The following is a 21889-nucleotide window of genomic DNA, read 5'->3' as shown; positions in this document are numbered from 1 at the left end:
ACCTTTAAAAAAAGTAGGGGGTATATCAGAAAACTAGTCAGTATCTGTTGTGACCACCATTTGCCTCATGCAGCGTGACATATCTCCTTCGCATAGACTTGATCAGGCCTGTGGAATGTTGTCCCCCTCTTCAGTGGCTGTGAGAAGTTTCTGGATATTGGCAGGAACTGGAACACGCTGATGTACACGTCGATCCAGAGCATCCCAAACATGCTCAATGGGTGACATGTCTGGTGAGTATGCAGGCCATGGAAGAAGTGGGCCATTTTCATCTTCCAGGAATTGTGTACAGATCCTTGCAACATGGGCCTGTGCATTATCATGCTGAAATATGAGGTGATGGCGGAAGATAAATGGCACGACAATGGGCCTCATGATCTCGTCACTGTATCTCTGTGTATTCAAATTGCCATCGATAAAATGCAATTGTGTTCATTGTCTGTAGCTTATGCCTGCCCATACCATAACCCCACCGCCACCATGGGGCACTTTGTTCACAACGATGACATCAGAAAACTGCTCGCCCACAAAAAAGCAATACACAATGTCTGCCATCTACCTGGTCCAGTTAAAACCGAGATTTGTCCATGAAGAGCACACTTCTCCAGTGTGCCAGTGGCCATCGAAGGTGAGCATTTGCCCACTGAAGTCGGTTACGAAACTGAACTGCAGTCAGGTCAAGACCCTGGTGAGAACAAAGAGCACGCAGATGAGCTTTCCTAAGACGGTTTCTGAAAGTTTGTGCAGAAATTCTTTGGTTGTGCAAACCCACAGTTTTATCAGCTGTTCCTACTGCCAAATTTTCTAAAACGATGTTGGAGGTGGCTTATGGTAGAGAAATAAACAAGCACATTTTTTGTAGCCTTTTATTGTCCCCAGCACAAGGTGCACCTGTGTAATGATCATGCTGTTTAATCAGCTTCTTGATATGCCACACCTGTCAGGTGGATGGATTATCTTGGCAAAAGAGAAATGCTCACTAACAGGGATTTAAACAAATTTGTGCCCAACATTTGAGAAATAAGCTTTTTGTGCATCTGGAACATTTCTGGGATCTTTTAACACTTTACTGGTTGCATTTATATTTTTGTTCAGTATACTTTAAAATGACTAAAACCAAATCAAAACAGTGTAGTACTGATAATGGACCTACATTTATACCGTGTCTGGACTGTGTCCAACTCACTAATAATCACCCAAATTAAAATTCCAAAAACAATGGATAGAGGACTATCTTTTGCTCATTTTGACAGTGAGGAAATAACCCATTTTCAGTGCAGCCCCCCGGCCCTTGTGAAGACCGAATGCGGCCCCCGGGGACAAATGAGTGCCACCCCGGATCTACAGTATGACAGTGACAGTCGTGACATTAGAAGGGTGAGAACTGCAAGTAAGTTGTTTCATCTGCATATTTGTGGTGAGAAGAGAATGACATTTGGAAAATGAATGCTGTTTTTAATGAGAACAAACATTTTGAACAAACAGTCAACTTATTTGAACATACACTGACTCAATCACAGCCAGTCTCATAACACATTTGATTGCCGAGGACATGGCGATTTCTCCTCCCACTCTGAGGCTGCAGTACTCAGCACTTATACAGAATGTCCAAGGCTCCCAGGTAGCAGGCCTTCTCTGAGACAAAACACTGGGAGGCGTGGCCAGGGTTGAACCGCATGTGGGTGGAGTACTCAAGTAGCAGCCCCTCCCCTCGCGCCGTGGCAATTGAAGATTTAATCACCGGCATCCCATAGTTTTCCTGGTTGGTGCTCATATGAAGTGTTAGCTGCTCCGGCAGCTCTGTTATGGCCGAGAGGTTTATAACAGAGTCCGCTCCAAAGTTGAGCACCACGAGGAAGGCCTTGTCCAGGCCGTCTATCTCCCTCAGAAAGGCAAAGACATCCGCGTCGCTCCAGATGTAGCACATCCAACCCCGATGGAGAGGCAGCTGAGTCTGTCGCAGGAGACTCAGGGCCCGGTACTGAGACAGAACTGACCCGCTGTCTTTCTGCTGAGCCTGGAGAGGGCATGGAGAATAGAATAGAGAATTGATAGTATCGATCCAATGACAGTGAACTACTATACAGACAACCTCATAATACTGTTCTTTTCAGTCCCACCAGGTTTTCGTGATACTGTATTTGTGGGTAAAACTGCTTCATTTTGCTGCAGCAATTCTGACATTTTGCATGGTTATATGCAATGATTTTGTCCAATTTGTCACGAAAATGCGCTGACGAGGGGAAAAGTTTGTTGATGTGTGGCTTGACTGAACCATACCATGCAGTAAATGTGCAATGATTGGTTGAAATTGCGAGGCCTCTTTTTGTACTGCGGTAATGGGTCATTTTTATGCGACAATATTGTGATGATTTGCCTGTTTAATGCAGAAATGGTGCAGTGATTGGTCAAATTAGCAAACCCTTTCATAATAGGGGTGGCAGGTAGCCTAGCGGTTAAGAGCGTCGGGCCAGTAACCGAAAGTTTGCTGGTTCGAATCCCTGAGCCAACTAGGTGAAACATCTGTCTGTGCCCTTAAGGCACTTACCTCTAACTGCTCCTGTAAGTCGCTCTGGACAAGAGCGTCTGCTAAATCAACGTTTCCCAAACTCGGTCCCCCCCAGGTGCATGTTTTGGTTTTTGCCCTAGCACTACACAGCTGATTCAAATCATCAAAGCTCGTTGATGAGTTGGTTTTGTGTAAGAGCTAGGGCAAAAACCCAAAGGTTCACCCAGGTGAGGCCCCAGTAGAGTCCTGGATGTTGTACAAGTAGGCCCAGAACAGACTTTGGGAAACCCTGTGCTAAATGACTAAAACATAAAAAGTTAATAATATGCAGGGAATTGTTGATTTTGCACACAAAAAATTGCAAACACAGAATCCTGGAGAGACTGTTGTTTCAATGTTACACTGCGCTCATGACTTTCACTCAGAACTGTAACCCAGATTTCATCACTAAAAGAGGAGTATACTCTACCTCCACATTAACTGTGGTGTGGTGTGGGTGCAAAGGCAGCCAGGTATGATTGGCATCACTGAAGCCAGCATTCGGCCCATCACTCCACTGCATGGGGGACCTCTGAGGGTCACGACTGGCATTCTACAGTATGGAACAGGCACATGTGTCAGCATTAGAGTCCTGGATGTTGACTGTTGTGCAAGCAGGCCCAGAACAGGTTGAGTGCTGATCCTACTGTAGACCAAGAGCTTGTTCAATGAAATGCAACGTTACAGAATGTTCAGATATAAATATATTGTGTAGAAAGAGCTACAATGGTCTGTCATGTAGAATATGGAATCATGTCAGCCATGAAATTTCTATCAACGTTCAAAACATTTTACTTCAGTGAATGCATTCCAGGTTCGGTCCACTTACAGGGTTAAACTTTCCAAAGGGGTCCTGGATCTCGTCAATGGTCACATTGATGTTCACCATGCCTATCTCCTCTCCATAGTAAGTGGTGGGTGTGCCAGGCAGGGTGAGCAGTAGCATGTTGATCACTTTAATGTACTCCTGGCCAACACTGGAGGAGATACGAGGTTTATCATGGTTCCCAACCTAAAGACAGAATGGAACCATTCCTCAGGGGGAAATGCTGTTTCTGATGTGCAATTCTTATCAATACAGCTTTATATCTGCTATCTCATAATGTTACACTGCATTTTTACATGTCTGATGTTGACAAGTTCTGTTTTTCTAACCACTTACCACCCAGTTTGGCCATTTCCCCACTGGCATGTTGGCCATCCACAGATTGACCAGGCCTTGAGCCCCAGTTCCAGTCAGATTAGTTGGCAGGTCCATCAGATAGAAGTTGAAAGGGAAGTCGCTCTCTTTAACATGGGGTGTCCCATAGTACATCATGGTCTTGTCAGTCTCCTCATAGTCATAGGACTCAGCTACCATAAACCTGTTGGAAGTTAGGACAACACAAATTGAAATATACCACTTACTTCAAGGTGAGTCAGAATATGACAAATCTGTAGCACTTGATATGAAGTTTCCATTATACCTAGGTAGTACGATGTACAACATGTTTATAACAATGTTGTTACTGGAGTAATAACAGCAGCATTACACATGTATAAAGCGTTACTGACAAAAATGATGGAAGGTGAAATGGATAGTGGGACACCTGTATCGGCCTGGCTCTCTACTGTAGACGTCCATTTCTCCCCTCCAGGCCTGCAGGATATCATGCAGCCCTAACTGGGTGGTGGTGTAGTCATGGTGGAGCTCAAACTCTGTGTCAATTGTATCCTGAAAGGGGTGAGAGAGGGGAGGAAAGAGGAAAACCAGGGCCAGAGGGGGGAGAGATGGTATCAGTGGAGGTTACTTCCTTCTCTAGTTACTGTGCTACCGCTGAGGCTTGGTGTAATTGTGCCGAATGAGGAAAATAACGGTGAGTCTCAAATCCAGAGAAATATGCTCCTATTAATCCCTTCCCTGTGAGAACGTAGCCTATCAGAAAGCCTGGCCTCTCGTTCTCTCCAGGGGAAAGTTCATTCCCCTATGCTGAATGATCTGGTAGCCCGTTATAGTATGCCCATGCTATTACTCTGTGATGAAGTAATGTCGTTAGGCGTTACTTTACATTAAAACATATTCATTTTGTCAGGCCTTTGAGTGCCTTCCTTAGACCTTTTCTCTGTATCTAATTCACAAGAGTGATCAGGGGGAAAATCTGGTACAGCCTACCCCAAGATCAGAGGTATATGGGCTGAAATGAGGAGGCTTACAGGATCTTGTTGTGGGTCCACTTGGGGCTCATCCCTCAGGTGCTTGGCCTCTAGGATGTGCTTCACAGCGTCCATACGGAACCCATCCACTCCCTTCTCCAGCCAGAAACGAACGATCTCCTGAAGAGAGAGATGAACGGAAGCAGTTATACAGGGCCTATGGCTTTTAAAATCACATAGAAAATCTGCAGGGTGAAGAAAGCAGGGCTCAGTTTTTTTTCTCACAATTCCTGACATTTAATCCTTGTAAAAATGCCCTGTCTTAGGTCAGTTCAAATAAAGTGGTGATCCTAAGAATGTGAAATGTCAGAATAATAGTAGAGAGAATTAATTATTCAGCTTTTATTTCTTTCATCACATTCCCAGTGGGTCAGAAGTTTACATACACTCAATTAGTATTTGGTAGCATTGCCTTTAAATTGTTTTACTTGGGTCAAATGTTTCAGGTGGCCTTCCACAAGCTTCCCACAAAAAGTTGGGTGAATTTTGGCCCATTCCTCCTGACAGAGCTGGTGTAACTGAGTCAGGTTCGTAGGCCTCCTTGCTCGCATACGCTTTTTCAGTTCTGCCCACAAATTGGATTGAGGTCAGGGCTTTGTGATGGCCACTGCAATACCTTGACTTTGTTGTCCTTAAGCCATTTTTCCACAACTTTGGAAGTATGATTGGGGTCATTGTCCATTTGGAAGACCCATGTGCAACCAAGCTTTAACTTCCTGACTGATGTCTTGAGATGTTGCTTCAATATATCCACATAATTTTCCTCCCTCATGATGTCATCTATTTTGTGAAGTGCACCAGTCCCTCCTGCAGCAAAGCACCCCCACAACATGATGCTGCCACCCCCGTGCTTCACGGTTGGGATGGTGTTTTTCGGCTTGCAAGCCTCCCCCTTTTTCCTCCAAACATAACGATGGTCATTATGGCCAAACAGTTCTATTTTTGTTTCATCAGACCAGAGGACATTTCTCCAAAAAGTACGATCTTTGTCCCCATGTACAGTTGCAAAACGTAGTCTGGCTTTTTTTATGGCAGTTTTGGAGCAGTGGCTTCTTCCTTGCTGAGCGGCCTTCCAGGTTATGTCGATATAGGACTCATTTTACTGTGGATATAGATACTTTTGTACCTGTTTCCTCCAGCATCTTCACAAGGTTCTTTGCTGTTGTTCTGGGATTGATTTGCACTTTTCGCACCAAAGTACATTCATCTCTAAGAGAGAGAACGCATCTCCTTCCTGAGAGGTATGACGGCTGCGTAGGTGCATGGTGTTTATACTATTGTTTGTACAGATGAACGCGATACCTTCAGGCATTTGGAAATTGCTCCCAAGGATGAACCAGACAATTTCTCTTCTGAGGTCTTGGCTGATTTCTTTTGATTTTCCCATGATGTCAAGCAAAGAGGCACTGAGTTTGAAGGTAGGCCTTGAAATACATCCACAGGTACACCTCAAATTGACTCAAATGATGTCAATTAGCCTATCAGAAGCTTCTAAAGCCATGACATAATTTTCTGGAATTTTCCAAGCTGTTTAAAGGCACAGTCAACTTAGTGTATGTAAACTTCTGAGCACTGGAATTGTGATACAGTGAATTAGTCTGTCTGTAAACAATTGTTGGAAAAATGACTTGTCATGCACAAAGTAGATGTCCTAACCGACTTGCCAAAACTATAGTTTGTTAACAAGACATTTGTGGAGTGGTTGAAAAACGAGTTTATGACTCCAACATAAGTGTATGTAAACTTCCGACTTCAACTGTATATACTGAACGAAAAATATAAATGCAACATGTAAAGTGTTGTTCCCATGTTTCATGAGTTGAAATAAAACACCGCAGAAATTGTGCATACTCACAGAAAGCTTACATCCCTGTTCGTGAGCATTTCTCCTTTTCCAAGATAATCCATCCACCTGACAGCATGATCATTACACTTGTGCACCTTGTGCTGGGACAATAAAAGGTCACTAAAATGTGCAGTTTTGTCACAGCACAATGCCACAGATGTCTCAAGTTTTGAGGAAGCATGCAATTGGCATGTTGACTGCAGGAATGTCCACCAGAGCATTTAATATTCATTTCTATGCCATAAGCCGCCTCTCCAATACCGTTTTAGAGAATTTAGCAGTATGTCCAACCAGCCTCACAAATGCAGACCACATACAACCACGCCAGCCCAGGACCTCCACATCTGGCTTCTTCACCTGCTGGATCGTCGAGACCAGTCGCCCAGACAGCTGATGAAACCGTGGGTTTGCACAACCAAAGAATTTCTGCACAAACTGTCAGAAACTGTCTCAGTGAAGTTCATCTGTGTGCTCATCATCCTCACCAGGGTCTTAACCTGACTGCAGTTCTGCATCGTAACCAACTTCAGTGGGAAAATGCTCACCTTCTATGGCCACTGGCACACTGGAGAAGTGTGCTCTTCACATATTAATTCCGGTTTCAACTGTACCAGGCAAATGGGAGACAGCATGTATGGCGTTTATTTCAATTGACTGATTTCCTTATATGAACTGTAACTCAGTAAAAATCGTTGAAATTCTTGCATGTTGCGTTTATGTTTTTGTTCAGTGTACATATGATAGTTATTTCAACATGAATGTATTGATTGTAACTCAAGTCATGTCCAGTATAATGTCTGCTTGTTCTCATAACTAAGGTCCACAGATTAAGACTAAGGTCATTTGACACACCTAGTCACTCATCAATAGATAGATGGTCCGTGTTCTGCACTTTGGCCTCTCTGACTCCAGTTGTAAAAACCATAGTAACTACTCAGAGATAATGAGTAACCTGGCCACTAAAGCAGAGGATAAAACATCAATCAATAACCACGGCAACTGTAGCAACACATTGGTAAAGGCTGCTGAGATCCCACTGTTGTTTACTTGCATAGGTGACCATAGGAGATGGCCTGGATTATTTTCTCTCTCTGTGGGCAGAGAGCCCAGGTAAGCCTTACTATGCCAGCTAACTGAGTATAAAGGCTTCTCTGTGACATGAGTGGGACACCAGACTCCCTCTTACCCCGGCCTAGGTAGACTCACGTGAGAACAGACTAGAGGGGGTGAATGGGGCTGAAACAACTCCTCTCTCTTCCTCATTCACACAGCACGTCAATCATCACCTAAAACAGGTCTAGGCCACTCTCACTCTCATCACTCAGCCCTCCCCTCTCACTCTTTACCATTCCTGGGAAACTGGGTCTTATAGCTAGGAAATAAATCATGTATATAGCATGATAAATGTATAATTATTTGATTAAAGAGATTATTTTGTATACTTTTTTGCCAGTAGTTCTGAAAGTAGCGCTCATGAGCCAAAAGTGGTCCCCGAAAATTGTGTACTACGTCACATATGTGCAGATACATGCACCATGTTATTTCTCTCGCTCTGCTGTTTGTATCTTGCTAGCTGTCACTTAAATGGCAAGGGGCTGAAGCTCATTGTCTACAACTGGAATAGTTTGGGTTCTAGGGCTGGCCCATGTGGGGGGAAATGTAGGGGAAATGGCACAGCACAGCTTCTAAAAACGAGTCGCTTTCAAACTAGGGATTTTGTGGCTAATTGAGGTAACACAGTAATTCTGCTCATAGATTATGCATGTATGAACTACACAGACACATCCAGCCCAAAGCGAGAGGTTTCAAAAATACTTACTAGTCGCCAAAGTTCGGAACAGGTCTTTAAATCGGCCACATATTGTGCGTGTGTGCATGAGCAATATCTTACAGTCATCTCTCTACGAACATGTGGGTTGCGGAAGTTGAGGTCGGGTTGCTCCTTGAGGAACTGGTGGTAGTAACACTGCTGCCTCTCCTCAACATACGTCCAGGAGGAGTTCCCAAACACACTCACCTGGGTCGAAAGACACACACACACAGGGGAGTACTTTTATTTGGTTAATACTCTGGTCTGGTCATCCCTCTACAAATAGAACTTAAATTATAATAATCAATGACGGAGTGAAAATTATCCTCACCCAGTTGTTGGGGGCGTGGGTAGTATTGCAGTTGGCCCAGATATAGTAGTCTTTGTACTGTGCATGTCCACTACTGCTGAGGTTGAACCACTGGTGCGTGTCACTGGTATGGTTAGGGATAAAATCCATGATCAACTTCAACCCTGGTGGCAGAGAGGTCAAAGGTGACACTCAAGAGAGCGGTGGAAAAGAAGTTAGGAATTGTACTACTATTACAGTTATTAAAATATACATATTTTGTCCAAATTGCTCACCTTTGTCATGCATGGCAGCGAGGAGGTCATCAAAGTCTTGCATGGAGCCAAAGAGTGGATCGATGTCTCTAAAGTCTTCCACATCATAGCCAAAGTCCTTCATGGGAGACTTGTAGAACGGACTGATCCAGATGGCCTTGATGTTCAGGTACTGAAAGTGATCCAGTTTATCCAAGATGCCTGAACATACGGTACAGCAACGTTAATCAACAGTGGATAAACTAAATGACCGTGCATGAACCTTAGAACTCTGTCACACGTAATACTTAGCTTTCTGAAATCTGACACTACAGAGGGTGATTCTAAATAATGTTAGTGTATGAAATAAATATATCTATTTATCTGATTGTGACCAATCTTATCTATATAGTTATTGTGCAATATTCAAGGTTGGGCTTGAACCATTAACTCTGGCTAAGGGGGAAAGCCAATATATTTGTATTTATTTAACCAAACCCGGACGATACTGGGCCAATTGTGTGCCGCCCTATGAGACTCCCAATCACGGCCAGTTGTCATACAGCTTGGATTCGAACCAGGGTGTCTGTGGTGACGCCTCTAGCACTGAGATGCAGTGCCTTAGACCGCTGCGCCACTCAGGAGCCCAATATCTACTGTACCATAAAGGACCAGACCTCTTAGCTGGAGCTGTGGTAGTTCTAATAGAGGAAGACTACAGTTAGAGTATTGGGACTGTAACGGGTTTGTTGCTCAGGATGTTATGTATCCTTGATTACAGGAAATGTGAGGGGATGTTTGGAGACTGATGTAAATGACCACCTAATGTAAGCCTATAAAACGAGTGATGCATAAAACAAGTGCAATTCAAAGCAGGAACAACAATCCCGACTTCAATACCTGGCAGTAATGACTCCGTGAAAGCACTCATTATGCTCTTAAATAGACTCAATCAATATAATGGTATAGCCATAGGCCTACTAATATGCACCATAATTCATAGGAGTTGGATAGTGCTCACCGTGCTACCCAAAGTTTTATGAATTAGTAATGAATACGAACGCCAAGTAGTAGGCTACAAGAAAATAGGCTACTCTAAAGAATTTCAATATACTACCTTTGAGGTCTCCGATACCATCGCTGTCTGAGTCCTTGAAGGAACGTGGGTATATCTGGTACACTGGAGAAGACTGCCACCAGCTGAGGCAACGGGGAGACATAACGATCACCGTGATGGTCAGTGCAACCAACGCCAAGGTGCACACAATGGTCAGCCAGAAAAGGATCTCCCGGGGCAGTCGGTAGCGAGCTTGGACTGAATATAAAAGCAGGACCTCTTTAGGCATGCCCGCGTAAGGTTTGATTTGGGTATAAGTATCCTCCTCTCTCCCCGGGGACATCCTGACCGTCGAAGTCCTGTTCTCTTCGTCTCCACCAACAGCATCCTCTGTCTTGTCATCCTCATGGAAGCCCGTGTTTTGGATGCACTCCCCCAGTTCCATACTGCTGCCGTTGGCTGTCCCGGAGCTCATGTCTAGGAACAGGTGCCTGTCTACTTGAAATCCTTTCTTGAGAGAAACTGACTCCTTGTAATGATTCGTTCAAACAACACTCTACAAAAAGGTAGCGCTAGTCACAGGGTCCATAGTACAACCCCCCGGAATGTGGGAAATTGGAGAGTTGTAAACGTGTGGTCAGAGATTATCCTCTTGCTCTATTTGTTGGTTTGAATACATCGAGTTAACGTTAAGACTGAATGCAGCCACATTTCCCTAGAATCAGAAGATTCGAATTGTGATTTATGTGCAATTTCTTCTGGCACAAACTGTACTATAAACACTATGACAAAACAGATGTAATTCATATAAAGTCACCATCTTATCAGTTTGATAACAGGACAACCCAATATCCCAACTCTACATTGTGTGTGTGTACTCCCATGCAGGATTGAAAGATAACACACAGAGCATAATCATTTCATCTAAATGTATCCATCCTTTATTGAAGATTATGCTCACGGTATGGTCTGAAACATCACAATGTTATACTGGGAACTATCAGGAGGTATGGTGAACACCCACGATCGACCCCTGAACCCCTCATCACTCAGGTGACCCTGCAGAGGGGGCGGGGCAAACCCTGCCACACATCATAACCGCATACCATTCTCAAATACAGCACCTCTCATGTTAAAGGCTAAAATCAGGAATAAATAAAATGTGGAAATGATCACCATTCTATATATCAATACTTGTAGATACACAAAAAAAGATAAAAGGAAAATCAGGATAATGATTTAGTGCCCAGAATAACATGGGCACTAAATCACCAAGTTCATTTCCAGCCCCCAAAACATCACAAACATTCTCATTTTTCAATCATTACAGTTAGTAATAGTGGGCGGGGCCAGCAAATTGCTCCAGTTAGGGAGGAAGATGAGTGAGAATAAAGATCATATTAATATAACCCCACGTGGGACTCTATAGCCTATATATTCCAATGAAACAATGAAAACTAAATGCCAGGGTAAGTTCTGTCATCAAATAACCAGGTGGAGGAAAGCGTCTGTAGCCTCCTCTCAGCCTGTGTAGTGTAGTGTGAAGGTGAATTACATTCAAAGCAGCCCCACACCCTCTTAACCCAGTGTCTACTATAGCTTAAATATACCCATTAACCAGGACCATCATTCCCACCTCGCCCGTCTGACCCCTATCCCACACCACGCATTCCTCCAACACAAAACATGCACAGCTAAAAAATTATTAAACCCCCCCACTATTTTGTATTTTTTTTAATAATCTCATGAAAATCAATATTGCAAAAAATAGAACCACACCCAACATTCAAGTACCTAAGTCACATGGCACCAAGGCTTGTGTACCAGATCATAGCCAAGCCAGAAACCTGGGCCGAGAGCCACCTCACCCCTCTCCGGCACACTAAATTATGCTTGACTTCTCCTTTTAACACATTTAAATCGGTTTCATTTTTTCATACAAGCAATTTCTATTGAAATTTAGAGAACGCAATGGAACAACCATATTACACTATTAACACGGCATTTGAAAAATAAAAAGGTGAACGTCATCATTGCCTAGAAATGTCAAATTGCTAAATGAAAAAAAAGAACACACTTAATAATATTATCTAAGAAAAATCTAATAAAAAGGCAAGTTGTTGCAAGAGTCCGTTTCTGCTTTTTAAGGAGAGGGTGAGGAAAGACAGAACATAGGATAAACTAATAAGAAAGAGAGAGAAGTGCAAGGAGAAAGGAGTAGTGAGGCTTTGGTGGGCAGTTAGAATCCCTTTAGCCCAAAAACCCAGTCTTTGGGCGGCTGGTTTGTACACGCCCACATGTAGATCTCCTCACGTGTCAATCAAGATCTCTGTTTTACTCCTGAAGTCTACAGACCAGCAACTTCCTCATCTTTACACACACACACACACACACACACAGTAGGCCACATCTGACACGGTTTTTTTTTTTTCTTTTCTTTTTTACATAAATCAAAAATATATGGATTTTATATATATTTTAAATTTTTCTTGATCAACAGCAGGCTAGAAAGCTTATGGAAGTGACATGGTTGAAGTTGAGGCAGTGTCTGTCAATGCAAACATTAGCTGGGTCTCCGTTGTTTTTTTGTTGTTGGTTGGAGAGAAAAGGTGAGGGGAAAAGGTGCAAAAAGCAGTCAGTCTCCAAACCCTTCCACACAAGTAATGCCATAGAATGCAGCCAGTCACTCCTATCCTGTCCACACATTTGGGTTTGTCTATCTGAAATCCCAGTAGCAATGTCCAGCCAGGCAGCCACAGGCCAGTGAGTCCCTGACCCAGTGGTGGTCCTCTGTAGGGCCCCTTGTGTTTGGAAGCAGGGACTTGGGGCCTGGTCAGTTAACAGCTGGCTGCTAGCGCCTCCATCCTCAGCGATGGGGAAAAAGGCACCACAGACTGTACAGGGATGGGCCACAAAATGTCCCAACTACGGCCCTCGTGTCTCTTCATCAGCACAAAAAGAAAAAACACAAAAAAGCTATAAAAAGGAAAACAAAACAACAAGTCTTAATTTGTCTAGTATATATATTTTGTATACATCGTTTATACTACCATCGCAGTCTTTCTTTCCCCCCTTTTTTAACACTAGAAAAAAGAAGAATCCTGCACACTACTCTTGCTAGTATCGCTGCTCTTTATTGAGCTTTACATATCGGCCTCAAGGCCTTCAACAAAGCTCGAACGGTTCTTCTTTTTTCTCATGTTATTCAATTGTTAGCATGCACCTGCAGCAAAGACAGCTCAGATGTGCCAGTGCTTTTTGAACACCCTTTTTTAATCAAAATGTTTTGCAATCCTTTGTGCTGTGTTTTAACTGATTTTTTTTGTGTGATTTTTTAAAAAAATCGGCATTTATGGTCCAATCGATCTCTTGGTATCGTAGGAAAAATAAAAAGGAATAAAGTGAGTAAAGATGTCTTGTGTATAAAGGAGTCCCGTTGTAGGAACAGGCAGTTCTGATGGCCAGTTACCAGGGGTCCTCAAGGTCTGCTCCAGTCTGTGGGTCGGCAAGAGAGAGAGAGATGGAGTAGAGGAGAAGCAAAGTGAAAGAAGAGAAAATACATTGTTAGAAACAGCATGACAAGTAAATCCATAATACCTAATGACAGACTCCTCATCACCGACAGTCCTGGCTTGTTTATGTCACACCAATCCAAAATGGGCCCCTACACAACAAAACCAACTCCACTCCAAGGAGACAAGCAGGGATCGCTCCCCAGATCTCAGAGATAAGCACCTCTCCTGAAGTGCTCGACAATCACATCTGGTACATCCCCAAAGGAGGCAGCCTATAAAACAAGTCAGATTAAGAATGTGCCAATTTGAACACTTTACCTGAAGGCGACACTACTGAGCAAAGAGTTAAGGGTAAAGGGGGCATGAGTACTGTAGGAATGTATTTGCATGTGTGAACTTACCAAATGATACAGGAGGGCTGCATTAACCAGAGTGAACACACAGTTAGATCTACAATTCAGCACCAGCTAACCCTCAGTGTCTATCAAGAGTGTGTAAAGTATGAGATTATCTGAGGACATGCGCACACTTGTTTTGAATGCGTGTGCCTCCATATAAAAGTGTGTGTAGACGTCTTGCTACGTTACACAGACAAGTCTGAGGTTGTTTTCTATGATGTCAGTGTCAGAGAAAGACGCAGGGGCAACAAGGAAGAGAGGGAGAGCAGTTGTGTGTGTGTGTATAAGATTTAAACAGACACACAAACACCCATTCTTTGCTAAGGGCGCGCAAAGACCGCAAGCTCTCTTTACACAAGACAAACCAAGACACCACAACATATCACAGGAGAGTCAAAGGGCCAATCCCATGCACCTAGAACAGCACACTATCCAACAGGATACACACAGAAACACACACGGTGTGGAGGGTCCCGTTTCACAACCCAAACCCTGGATGAGTTGTCATAACTCCAACACACACGCAAATCAATAGTTATGTATCCAGTTCATATCCTCACACAGGCATCCCCATCATAGACTTCAGCCCACACAAGGTCCTAGGGGTCTCAGTGTGCCAGAATACATACGGTCAGACTGTTATACAGCAAGGCCACAGCATGTCATGCACCTTCCCCACCACCATGCAGCTGCTCTATATCAACCAAACCATCAGAGGACATGACATCATCATCATGAGTCAAACATCTGCACACAGCACAGCCAGTAGCGTTTTGGCAGCTGGACAGAATCTACTAGTCATGCATAGGAATGGGTTATAGATGTTAGGTGTTAATTGATGGGACTATCATCCATGGACAGGACTGCTACTGTGTGTTAGTATCACAGCATTGCATGCATGTGGGAATGATTATATGAAAAGGTTTGGGTTTGGAAATGGAGTGTAACAGATTCCCATAGAAATAGATGGTTCTTATGAGTTTATGGATGTAGAATAATGTTGCCCCTAAATCACCACTGGAGGATTGTTTTTTCCTAGCCACTGTGCTTCTGCCTCTGCATTGCTTGCTCTTGGACTTTTAGTCTGGGTATCTAGCAAGAATAACTGCTGATGTAAAAAGGGCTTTATAAAATACATTTGATTGATTGTAGCTCAGTCTGTGTAGGGACAACTTCATCTTAGACTGTATAAAGACATAAGCAGAAAGAAACCTGTCCCCGACGTGTCTTGCTTGCTTTCGTTGACTGTCCCATTTCTGGCCTGCTGGTTCTAATCTACAGAATGTTATTATTTGGCCACAACAACCGGGCCACAACTTTAATGCCTTTATCATGGTATAAGAAAACATAATTCCACATTTTAGCAAATAAACACCAGTCTCTAATAAAAGCCGGTGGTTGAAGCAAATAAATGACAAACACAATTTGATTTGATTTAAATGGTGGGCGTTGAAAGGAAGTTTGACGGTTACATTGTACAAAGTTAGCCTATATTGTGCTAGAAAAATGGTGCAACACTATTCAAAATAATATTATGAAAACAAAAACGTGTTTTCCAAATTTCAGTACCAGCACATGTCTAGAATGATGGACTGTGCCCATAGAAATAGTGATCATTCTAGTTCTGTGGCTGTGACATCCCCGAGCTCCAGAATGGATAAGTCTTTTGTGGGTAGCTTGTGCTCTATGAATAAAAAAATCAATTAAAGACTGCTAGACAACAACAAAAATCTCAGTGACAGAGCAAAAGGAGTAAAACGTGGAGCAGGGCTAGGCCTAGTGTAGGGCTAAGGCAGTCTGATGAGAGGGGAAAACATGCTGTAGGAAAGACAAGGGTATGAAAGAGGTTTAAATATGTTTCTAGACATATATTAGTGGAATATATGTTGTAGAATACATTTGAGAAAAGAGCATCCTGATACTCACCCCGTCCACCTCCCTGTGTGGGTTCAGCCGCTTGTACACCGCTTCCATAACACTGCGTCTGAGTGGTGAACACACACACAGTGAGAGAAGTAAACACACCCTCTACAAGTCAAGAAGTAATTCACAAGAATGACAGGTTTAGGACTAACCTAACAAATCCACCTAGTGCCATCAAATCAATCCCTCTTACTCCTTGATATGGCCCATACGTTCTTTCTCTAACTTACTTTTTTTTTTACTAAACCATTTACCCAAGGATGACATTTACACAGGAGCTATTCACCATGTGAGTCTAATGACTGTGTGTGATTACAGGGAAGGCAGAGAGACTAGAGTAAAGTGAGGGGCTCTTACTTGCTGGCGAGGCCTCCCCCTGGTGGCAGGTTGGGGATGCTTTCTGAGGACAGGTTCCTCATGACCGTCACCAGGTCGGGAATACCCTCCTCTCCTGCCTTCTCTATGATCTCTGAGAGGGGGAGACAGAGAGAGAGAGACACAGAGAGAGAGCGACCGGGGGGGGGGGGAGGGGGTTTGAGAGATATAAGAGGGGGTGATAATTGTTGGGATTAATTTAAGATTGCTACAAAAAAACACAACTGCTGTGAGACCAGTGAGTTTGAGAATGTTTAGTGTGTGTGTGTGTGTGTGTGTGTGTGTGTGTGTGTGTGTGTGTGTGTGTGTGTGGCATGAGACAAAGGAACAAAAGGTCAGAGAGAGAGAGAAAGAGGGGGGGGGGGGCAGACAAGAGGAGAGAAGAGGCGGGAGAAGGAAACCCTTGCAGCCCAGTTGGACTGGTTAGGCCAGGTGCCAGTTAGATGTTCCGCCAGAGCATTCCTCTCTGGAGCAGAGCATTCCTCTCTGCTTGGCAGCAGCTCCCGCCTGCGCTTCCAGCCAAACAACGCTCCGGGCCAACTCCAGGGAGAAGAGTTTACATAACCCCCGAAGACTTTAGAAAACTCTCGCCTGCTTGCCAGAGTATGTCAAATGTCCGAAAGACAGCCGAAAAAGAGGATAAGAGAGAAACAGAGTTGGTAGGGTCATTTGTCAAGAGAGGGAGAGAGAGAGGGAGAGAGAGAGACAGACGGAGGAGACAGAGAGGAGACAGACGGAGGAGACAGACGGCGTAATCTAAAACGGGGTGAAGGGAAGTATGATGGAGACAGGAGGAGAAGGGAGAGGGAGACTGTTGGAAGAAAAGCAGCGAGTGAAGGAGAAGAAGAGAGGGAATGTGGAGTGGGAAAGGGGGTCAGGACATTAACGTGCTTCAGTGGGACTTGATAGGTGTTCGCTTGAGCTCCAGCTGGCCTAAGTCAGCCAGCCAGTCAGTCAGTCTACCTGGCTGTGTCTCGGACTAGGCAGGTTGAGGTTTATTAAGTGTGTGTGATGGATTGGAGGCAGTGTTGTGTTTGAGACCACCTAAAGCGAGACCGATTCAAAACCAAGACCGGAGAAATTCGAGACCGAGTCAAGACCGAGACAAGAAAGATGCGAGTCCAATTCAAGACCATGATTGTAATTTTGTCAAATCACCACCATAATAATATTTCATAACATATGGATTCTTTAGACATTCAGAATAGTGAATAAAGGCATGCTAAGGGAAAATAGAGTCAATCTACAAATTATTACTAAACCAAACACAGTAGGGAACAATGGGCCATCTACGCCTTCAGAGAAGGCCTAAGGATTTAGAAAATAATTATTATAATAATATAACAATGATAATTATATTATTTTCAATGATGTTCTGATTTAATCTCTTCAGTTTTTGTTGGAAAGGATTAACACTGAAGAGAAAAAAAGATCCAATCAGGATTTTTCTTTGCTAGTTTCTGGGGAGACAAATCTAGCTAGCCATAGGCAACGCCATCAGAAGATAGATAAAGGTCCCACAGTTGACAGTGCATGTCAGAGAAAAAAACCAAGCCACGAGGTCGAAGGAATTGTGCGTAGAGCTCTGAGACAGGATTGTGTCGAGGCACAGATCTGGGGAAGGGTAACAAAACATTTCTGCAGCATTGAAGGTCCCAGAGAACACAGTGGTCTCCATCATTCTTAAATGGAAGAAGTTGGGAACCACCAAGATTCTTCCTAGAGCTGACCGCCCGGCCAAACTGAGCCATCGGGGGAGTAGAGCATTGGCCAGGGAGGTGACCAAGAACCCAATGGTCACTCTGACAGAGCTCCAGAGTTGCTCTGTGGAGATGAGAACCTTCCAGAAGGACAACCATCTCTGCAGCACTCCAGCAATCAGGCCTTTATGGTAGAGTGGAGAGAAGGAAGCCACTCCTCAGTAAAAGGCACATGACAGCCCGCTTGGAGTTTAACAAAAGGCACCTAAAGGACTCTCAGACCATGAGAAACAAGATTCTCTGTTCTGATGAAACCAAGATGGAACTCTTTGGCCTGAATGCCAAGCGTCACATCTGGAAGAAACCAGGCACCATCCCTACGGTGAAGCATGGTGGTGGCAGCATCATGCTGTGGGGATGTTTATCAGCGGCAGGGACTGGGAGACTAGTCAGGATTGAGGGAAAGATAAACGGAGCAAAGTACAGAAAGATCCTTGATGAAAACCTGCTCCAGAGCGCTCAGGACCTCAGACTGAGGCGAAGGTTCACCTTCCAACATGACAACGACCCTAAGCACACAGCCAAGACAAGAGTGGCTTCAGGACAAGTCTCTGAATGTCCTTGAGTGGCCCAGCCAGAGCCCAGACTTGAACCTGATCTAACGTCGCTGGAGAGAGATGAAAACAGCTGTGCAGCGACACTCCCCATCCAACCTGACAGAGCTTGAGAGGATCTGCAGAGAATTATGGGAGAAACTCCCCAAATACAGGTGTGCCAAGCTTGTAGTGTGATACCCCAGAAGACTCAAGGCTGCTTCAACAAAGTACTGAGTAAAAGGGTCTGAACACTTATGTAAATGTTATATTTCTAAAAACACATTTTTGCTTTGGATTATTGGGTATTCTTTGTAGATTGATGACAAGAAAAACATTGATCAATTTTAAGTCAAGGGGTCTGAATACTTTTAGAATGCACTGTATTCTAAGCCATTTGAGAAAATTCTATAGAAATATATCTTGAGAAAGCGGCCGTGCTTTTGGACAATTAAAAGACACTCCAGTAAATAAAACCAAAACATAAACATCTGTCTTGTCCAGGACTGGAGTCTACACATACCGGGGCGCTGTAGCCAATCAGAGCTACAATAGGCGTTTATACAAACAAGCCATTTGCCACAAGGGCCTGCCATCATTCACCTTGAACTGGACTGTGTGTTTACAGGCAGTTGCTACAGTGCGACTTTAGATCATTAGAACACATTCGTCAAATGCCACAAAATACACCTGAATGGATTTCTGCAAATATGTAACCACCACAGGAGTCCTTTTACACTTCGGAACTTTACAGTCCTATTGATCAAACAACCATGAAAAGGTAGGCTCTCTCTCCCTCAGTTATGCACCTCAACAACATTACATAAAACCTCTCAATCTTTTTCAGCCGTCAAACTTGCACTGATAAACAATGGGGAATTGGAGCCTCCTCGTTCTTCTGCAGCTTGCCTGCCAATGCATGCTTGTCCCAACCAAGCAGCCAAGCTAACTGGCTAAACTTGTACGGTAGCCCGCTAGCAAGCCCGCCCAGTCAAAAGTTTGGACACACCTACTCATTCAAGGGTTTTTCTTTATTTTGACTATTTTCTACATTGTAGAATAATAGTGAAGACATCAACACTATGAAAAAACACATATGGAATCCTGTAGTAACCAAAAAATTGTTAAACAAATCAAAGTATATGTTATATGAGATTATTCAAAGTAGCCACCCTTTGCACACGCATTCTCTTTCAAGTATAACTTTTGTATGACTGAAGCCTTCAGTGAGAGGCTAATGCTTTAATAATTTAGTCATTTCTGCCCTTGGAATTCATATTCATTATACAAGTAGACCCGTTGAAATTGGTCAGGATTGCCGTTCAAAATAAAATTGAATATTTCTTTCTCATAAACTGGGATAAGACTGAAGAGTTAATCCGAGTGATTTTTCCACAAACAGACATGTATTTTCCTTTCCATGGTAGCAAGATCTTATCTATTTTTGCTAACTTTCTATTAAAATGAAGTGAGATCATTTCTTTCTTTTGGGATATACTGAGTACGTCCACGTCACCAGACCATTTTCCAATACGCATTATAAACTCAACAAAAAAAGAAACGTCCTCTCACTGTCAACTGCGTTTATTTTCAGCAAACTTAACATGAGTAAATATTTATATGAACACAACAAGATTCAAAAACTGAGACATGAACTGAACAAGTTCCACAGACATGTGACTAAGAGAAATTGAATAATGTGTCCCTGAACAAAGGGGGGGGGGTCAAAATCAAAAGTACGAGTCAGTATCTGGTGCACTCCTCATGGACTGCATCAGATTTGCTGCGAGATGTTACCCCACTCTTCCACCAAGGCACCTGCAAGTTCCCAGACATTTCTGGGGGAATGGCCCTAGCCTTCACCCTCCGATCCAACAGGTCCCAGACGTGCTCAATGGGATTGAGATCCGGGCTCTTCGCTGGCCATGGCAGAACACTGACATTCCTGTCTTGGAGGAAATCACGCACAGAACGAGCAGTATGGCTGGTGGCATTGTCATGCTGGAGGGTCATGTCAGGATGAGCCTGCAGAAAGGGAACCACATGAGGGAGGAGGATGTCTTCCCTGTAACGCACAGCGTTGAGATTGCCTGCAATGACAACAAGCTCAGTTCGATGATGCTGTTACACACCGCCCCAGACCATGATGGACTCTCCACCTCCAAAATCGATCCTGCTCCAGAGTACAGGCCTCGGTGTAACACTCATTCCTTCAACGATAAACGCGAATCTGACCATCACCCCTGGTGAGACAAAACCGCGACTCGTCAGTGAAGAGCACTTTTTTTCAGTCCTGTCTGGTCCATAGGCGACGTTGTTGCCGGTGATGTCTGGTGAAGACCTGCCTTAAAACAATCCTACAAGCCCTCAGTCCAGCCTCTCTCAGCCTATTGCGGACAGTCTGAGCACTGATGGAGGGATTGTGCGTTCCTGGTGTAACTCAGGCAGTTGTTGCCATCCTGTACCTGTCCCGCAGGTGTGATGTTCGGATGTACCGATCCTGTGCAGGTGTTGTTACACATGGTCTGCCACTGCGAGGACGATCAGCTGTCCATCCTGTCTCCCTGTAGTGCTGTCTTAGGCGTCTCACAGTACGGACATTGCAATTTATTGCCCTGGCCACATCTGCAGTCCTCATGCCTGCTTGCAGCTGCCTAAGGCACATTCACGCAGATGAGCAGAGACCCTGGGTATCTTTCTTTGTGTTTTTCAGAGTCTGTAGAAAGGCCTCTTTAGTGTCCTAAGTTTTCATAACTGTGACCTTAATTGCCTACCGTCTGTAAACTGTTAGTGTCTTAACGACTGTTCCACAGGTGCATGTTAATTAATTGGGAAACAGTGTTTAAACCCTTTACAATAAAGATCTGTGTAGTTACTTGGATATTTACAAATTATCTTTGAAAGATAGGGCCCTGAAAAAGGGACGTTTCTTTATTTGCTGAGTACATATCATAATTTGGTTGTAATCCAGGGAGGTTAGAAAAAGTATCTAGATCCTCTATGAGGGTGGAGGGATCCAAAATGTGGATTTAAAAGAAAACATGAATCATCAGCGTACAATGACACCTTAGCATACCCATTGTTGCCTTAGTTAGCAATTGACTGGTAGATATCATAAGTTGAAATGTCTTTCCTACCTTACCGGCTACCGATGTCATTCTTCTGTGAGCTGCTCCATAAAATAACCAGCTGAGAACTGCACACTCTTGCTGCCTGCAGATGATATTCTTCTGAAACTAGGTTGTGTGTGCAGCGCGCATGTGAATATATTTCACATTCTTTGCAATTGTGTAGGCTACTTTGTGCGTGATTTCTCTATTGTACTACATATTTGGTAAGTCGTATACCTCAACTACACTATTTCGATACGCATCACTAGGGATTAAGT

The 21889-nt window shown here is 43.7% G+C and overlaps 2 protein-coding genes across 6 annotated transcripts in view; both read right to left on the bottom strand.

Moving 5' to 3' along the window:
• Positions 1-1434: 1434 nt before the first annotated feature.
• On the bottom strand, positions 1435-10565 carry slc3a1 (solute carrier family 3 member 1). 2 transcript variants are annotated; one of them, XM_082970353.1, is made up of 10 exons: positions 10058-10565; positions 8983-9162; positions 8729-8871; positions 8479-8637; positions 4742-4861; positions 4138-4262; positions 3711-3912; positions 3378-3560; positions 2979-3101; positions 1435-2017 (listed from the first exon to the last, which is right to left on the bottom strand). In XM_082970353.1, exons 1-10 carry the CDS (start codon positions 10470-10472, stop codon positions 1589-1591), a joined length of 2079 nt encoding a protein of 692 aa, XP_082826479.1. In that variant the 5' UTR covers positions 10473-10565; the 3' UTR covers positions 1435-1588.
• Positions 10566-10915: 350 nt separating this feature from the next.
• Positions 10916-21889, bottom strand: part of ppm1ba (protein phosphatase, Mg2+/Mn2+ dependent, 1Ba) — a 51441-nt gene continuing 40467 nt past the window's right edge. For 2 of the 4 annotated variants that reach the window (XM_082970522.1, XM_082970523.1), the window contains exons 4-7: positions 16191-16302; positions 15837-15894; positions 13733-13784; positions 10916-13492 (exon numbers count right to left, since the gene is read on the bottom strand). In XM_082970522.1, coding sequence (XP_082826648.1) covers positions 13476-13492; positions 13733-13784; positions 15837-15894; positions 16191-16302 — 239 coding nt within the window. In that variant the 3' untranslated portion in view covers positions 10916-13475. Of the gene's footprint in view, positions 13493-13732; positions 13785-13913; positions 13931-15836; positions 15895-16190; positions 16303-21889 lie in introns of all 4 variants that reach the window. The other 2 variants (XM_045710152.2, XM_045710149.2) reach the window with 2 other exon arrangements.

The sequence above is a fragment of the Salmo salar genome, chromosome 28 (assembly GCF_965601325.2).
Source record: "Salmo salar chromosome 28, fSalSal1, whole genome shotgun sequence".
Lineage (NCBI taxonomy): Eukaryota > Metazoa > Chordata > Actinopteri > Salmoniformes > Salmonidae > Salmo > Salmo salar.
This window is presented reverse-complemented; position numbering and strand designations above follow the sequence as displayed.

Bases quoted from the DNA above. Each gene is read 5' to 3' on its own strand.
- slc3a1 (XM_082970353.1), bottom strand. From the start codon at position 10,472: ATGAGCTCCGGGACAGCCAACGGCAGCAGTATGGAACTGGGGGAGTGC. The intron at 8,872-8,982 runs GTGAGCAATTTG...CTCTGCCACCAG, and splicing joins CGCTGCCATGCATGACAAAG to GGTTGAAGTTGATCATGGAT. The intron at 3,913-4,137 runs GTGTCCCACTAT...AACTTCCAACAG, and splicing joins AGAGAGCCAGGCCGATACAG to GTTTATGGTAGCTGAGTCCT.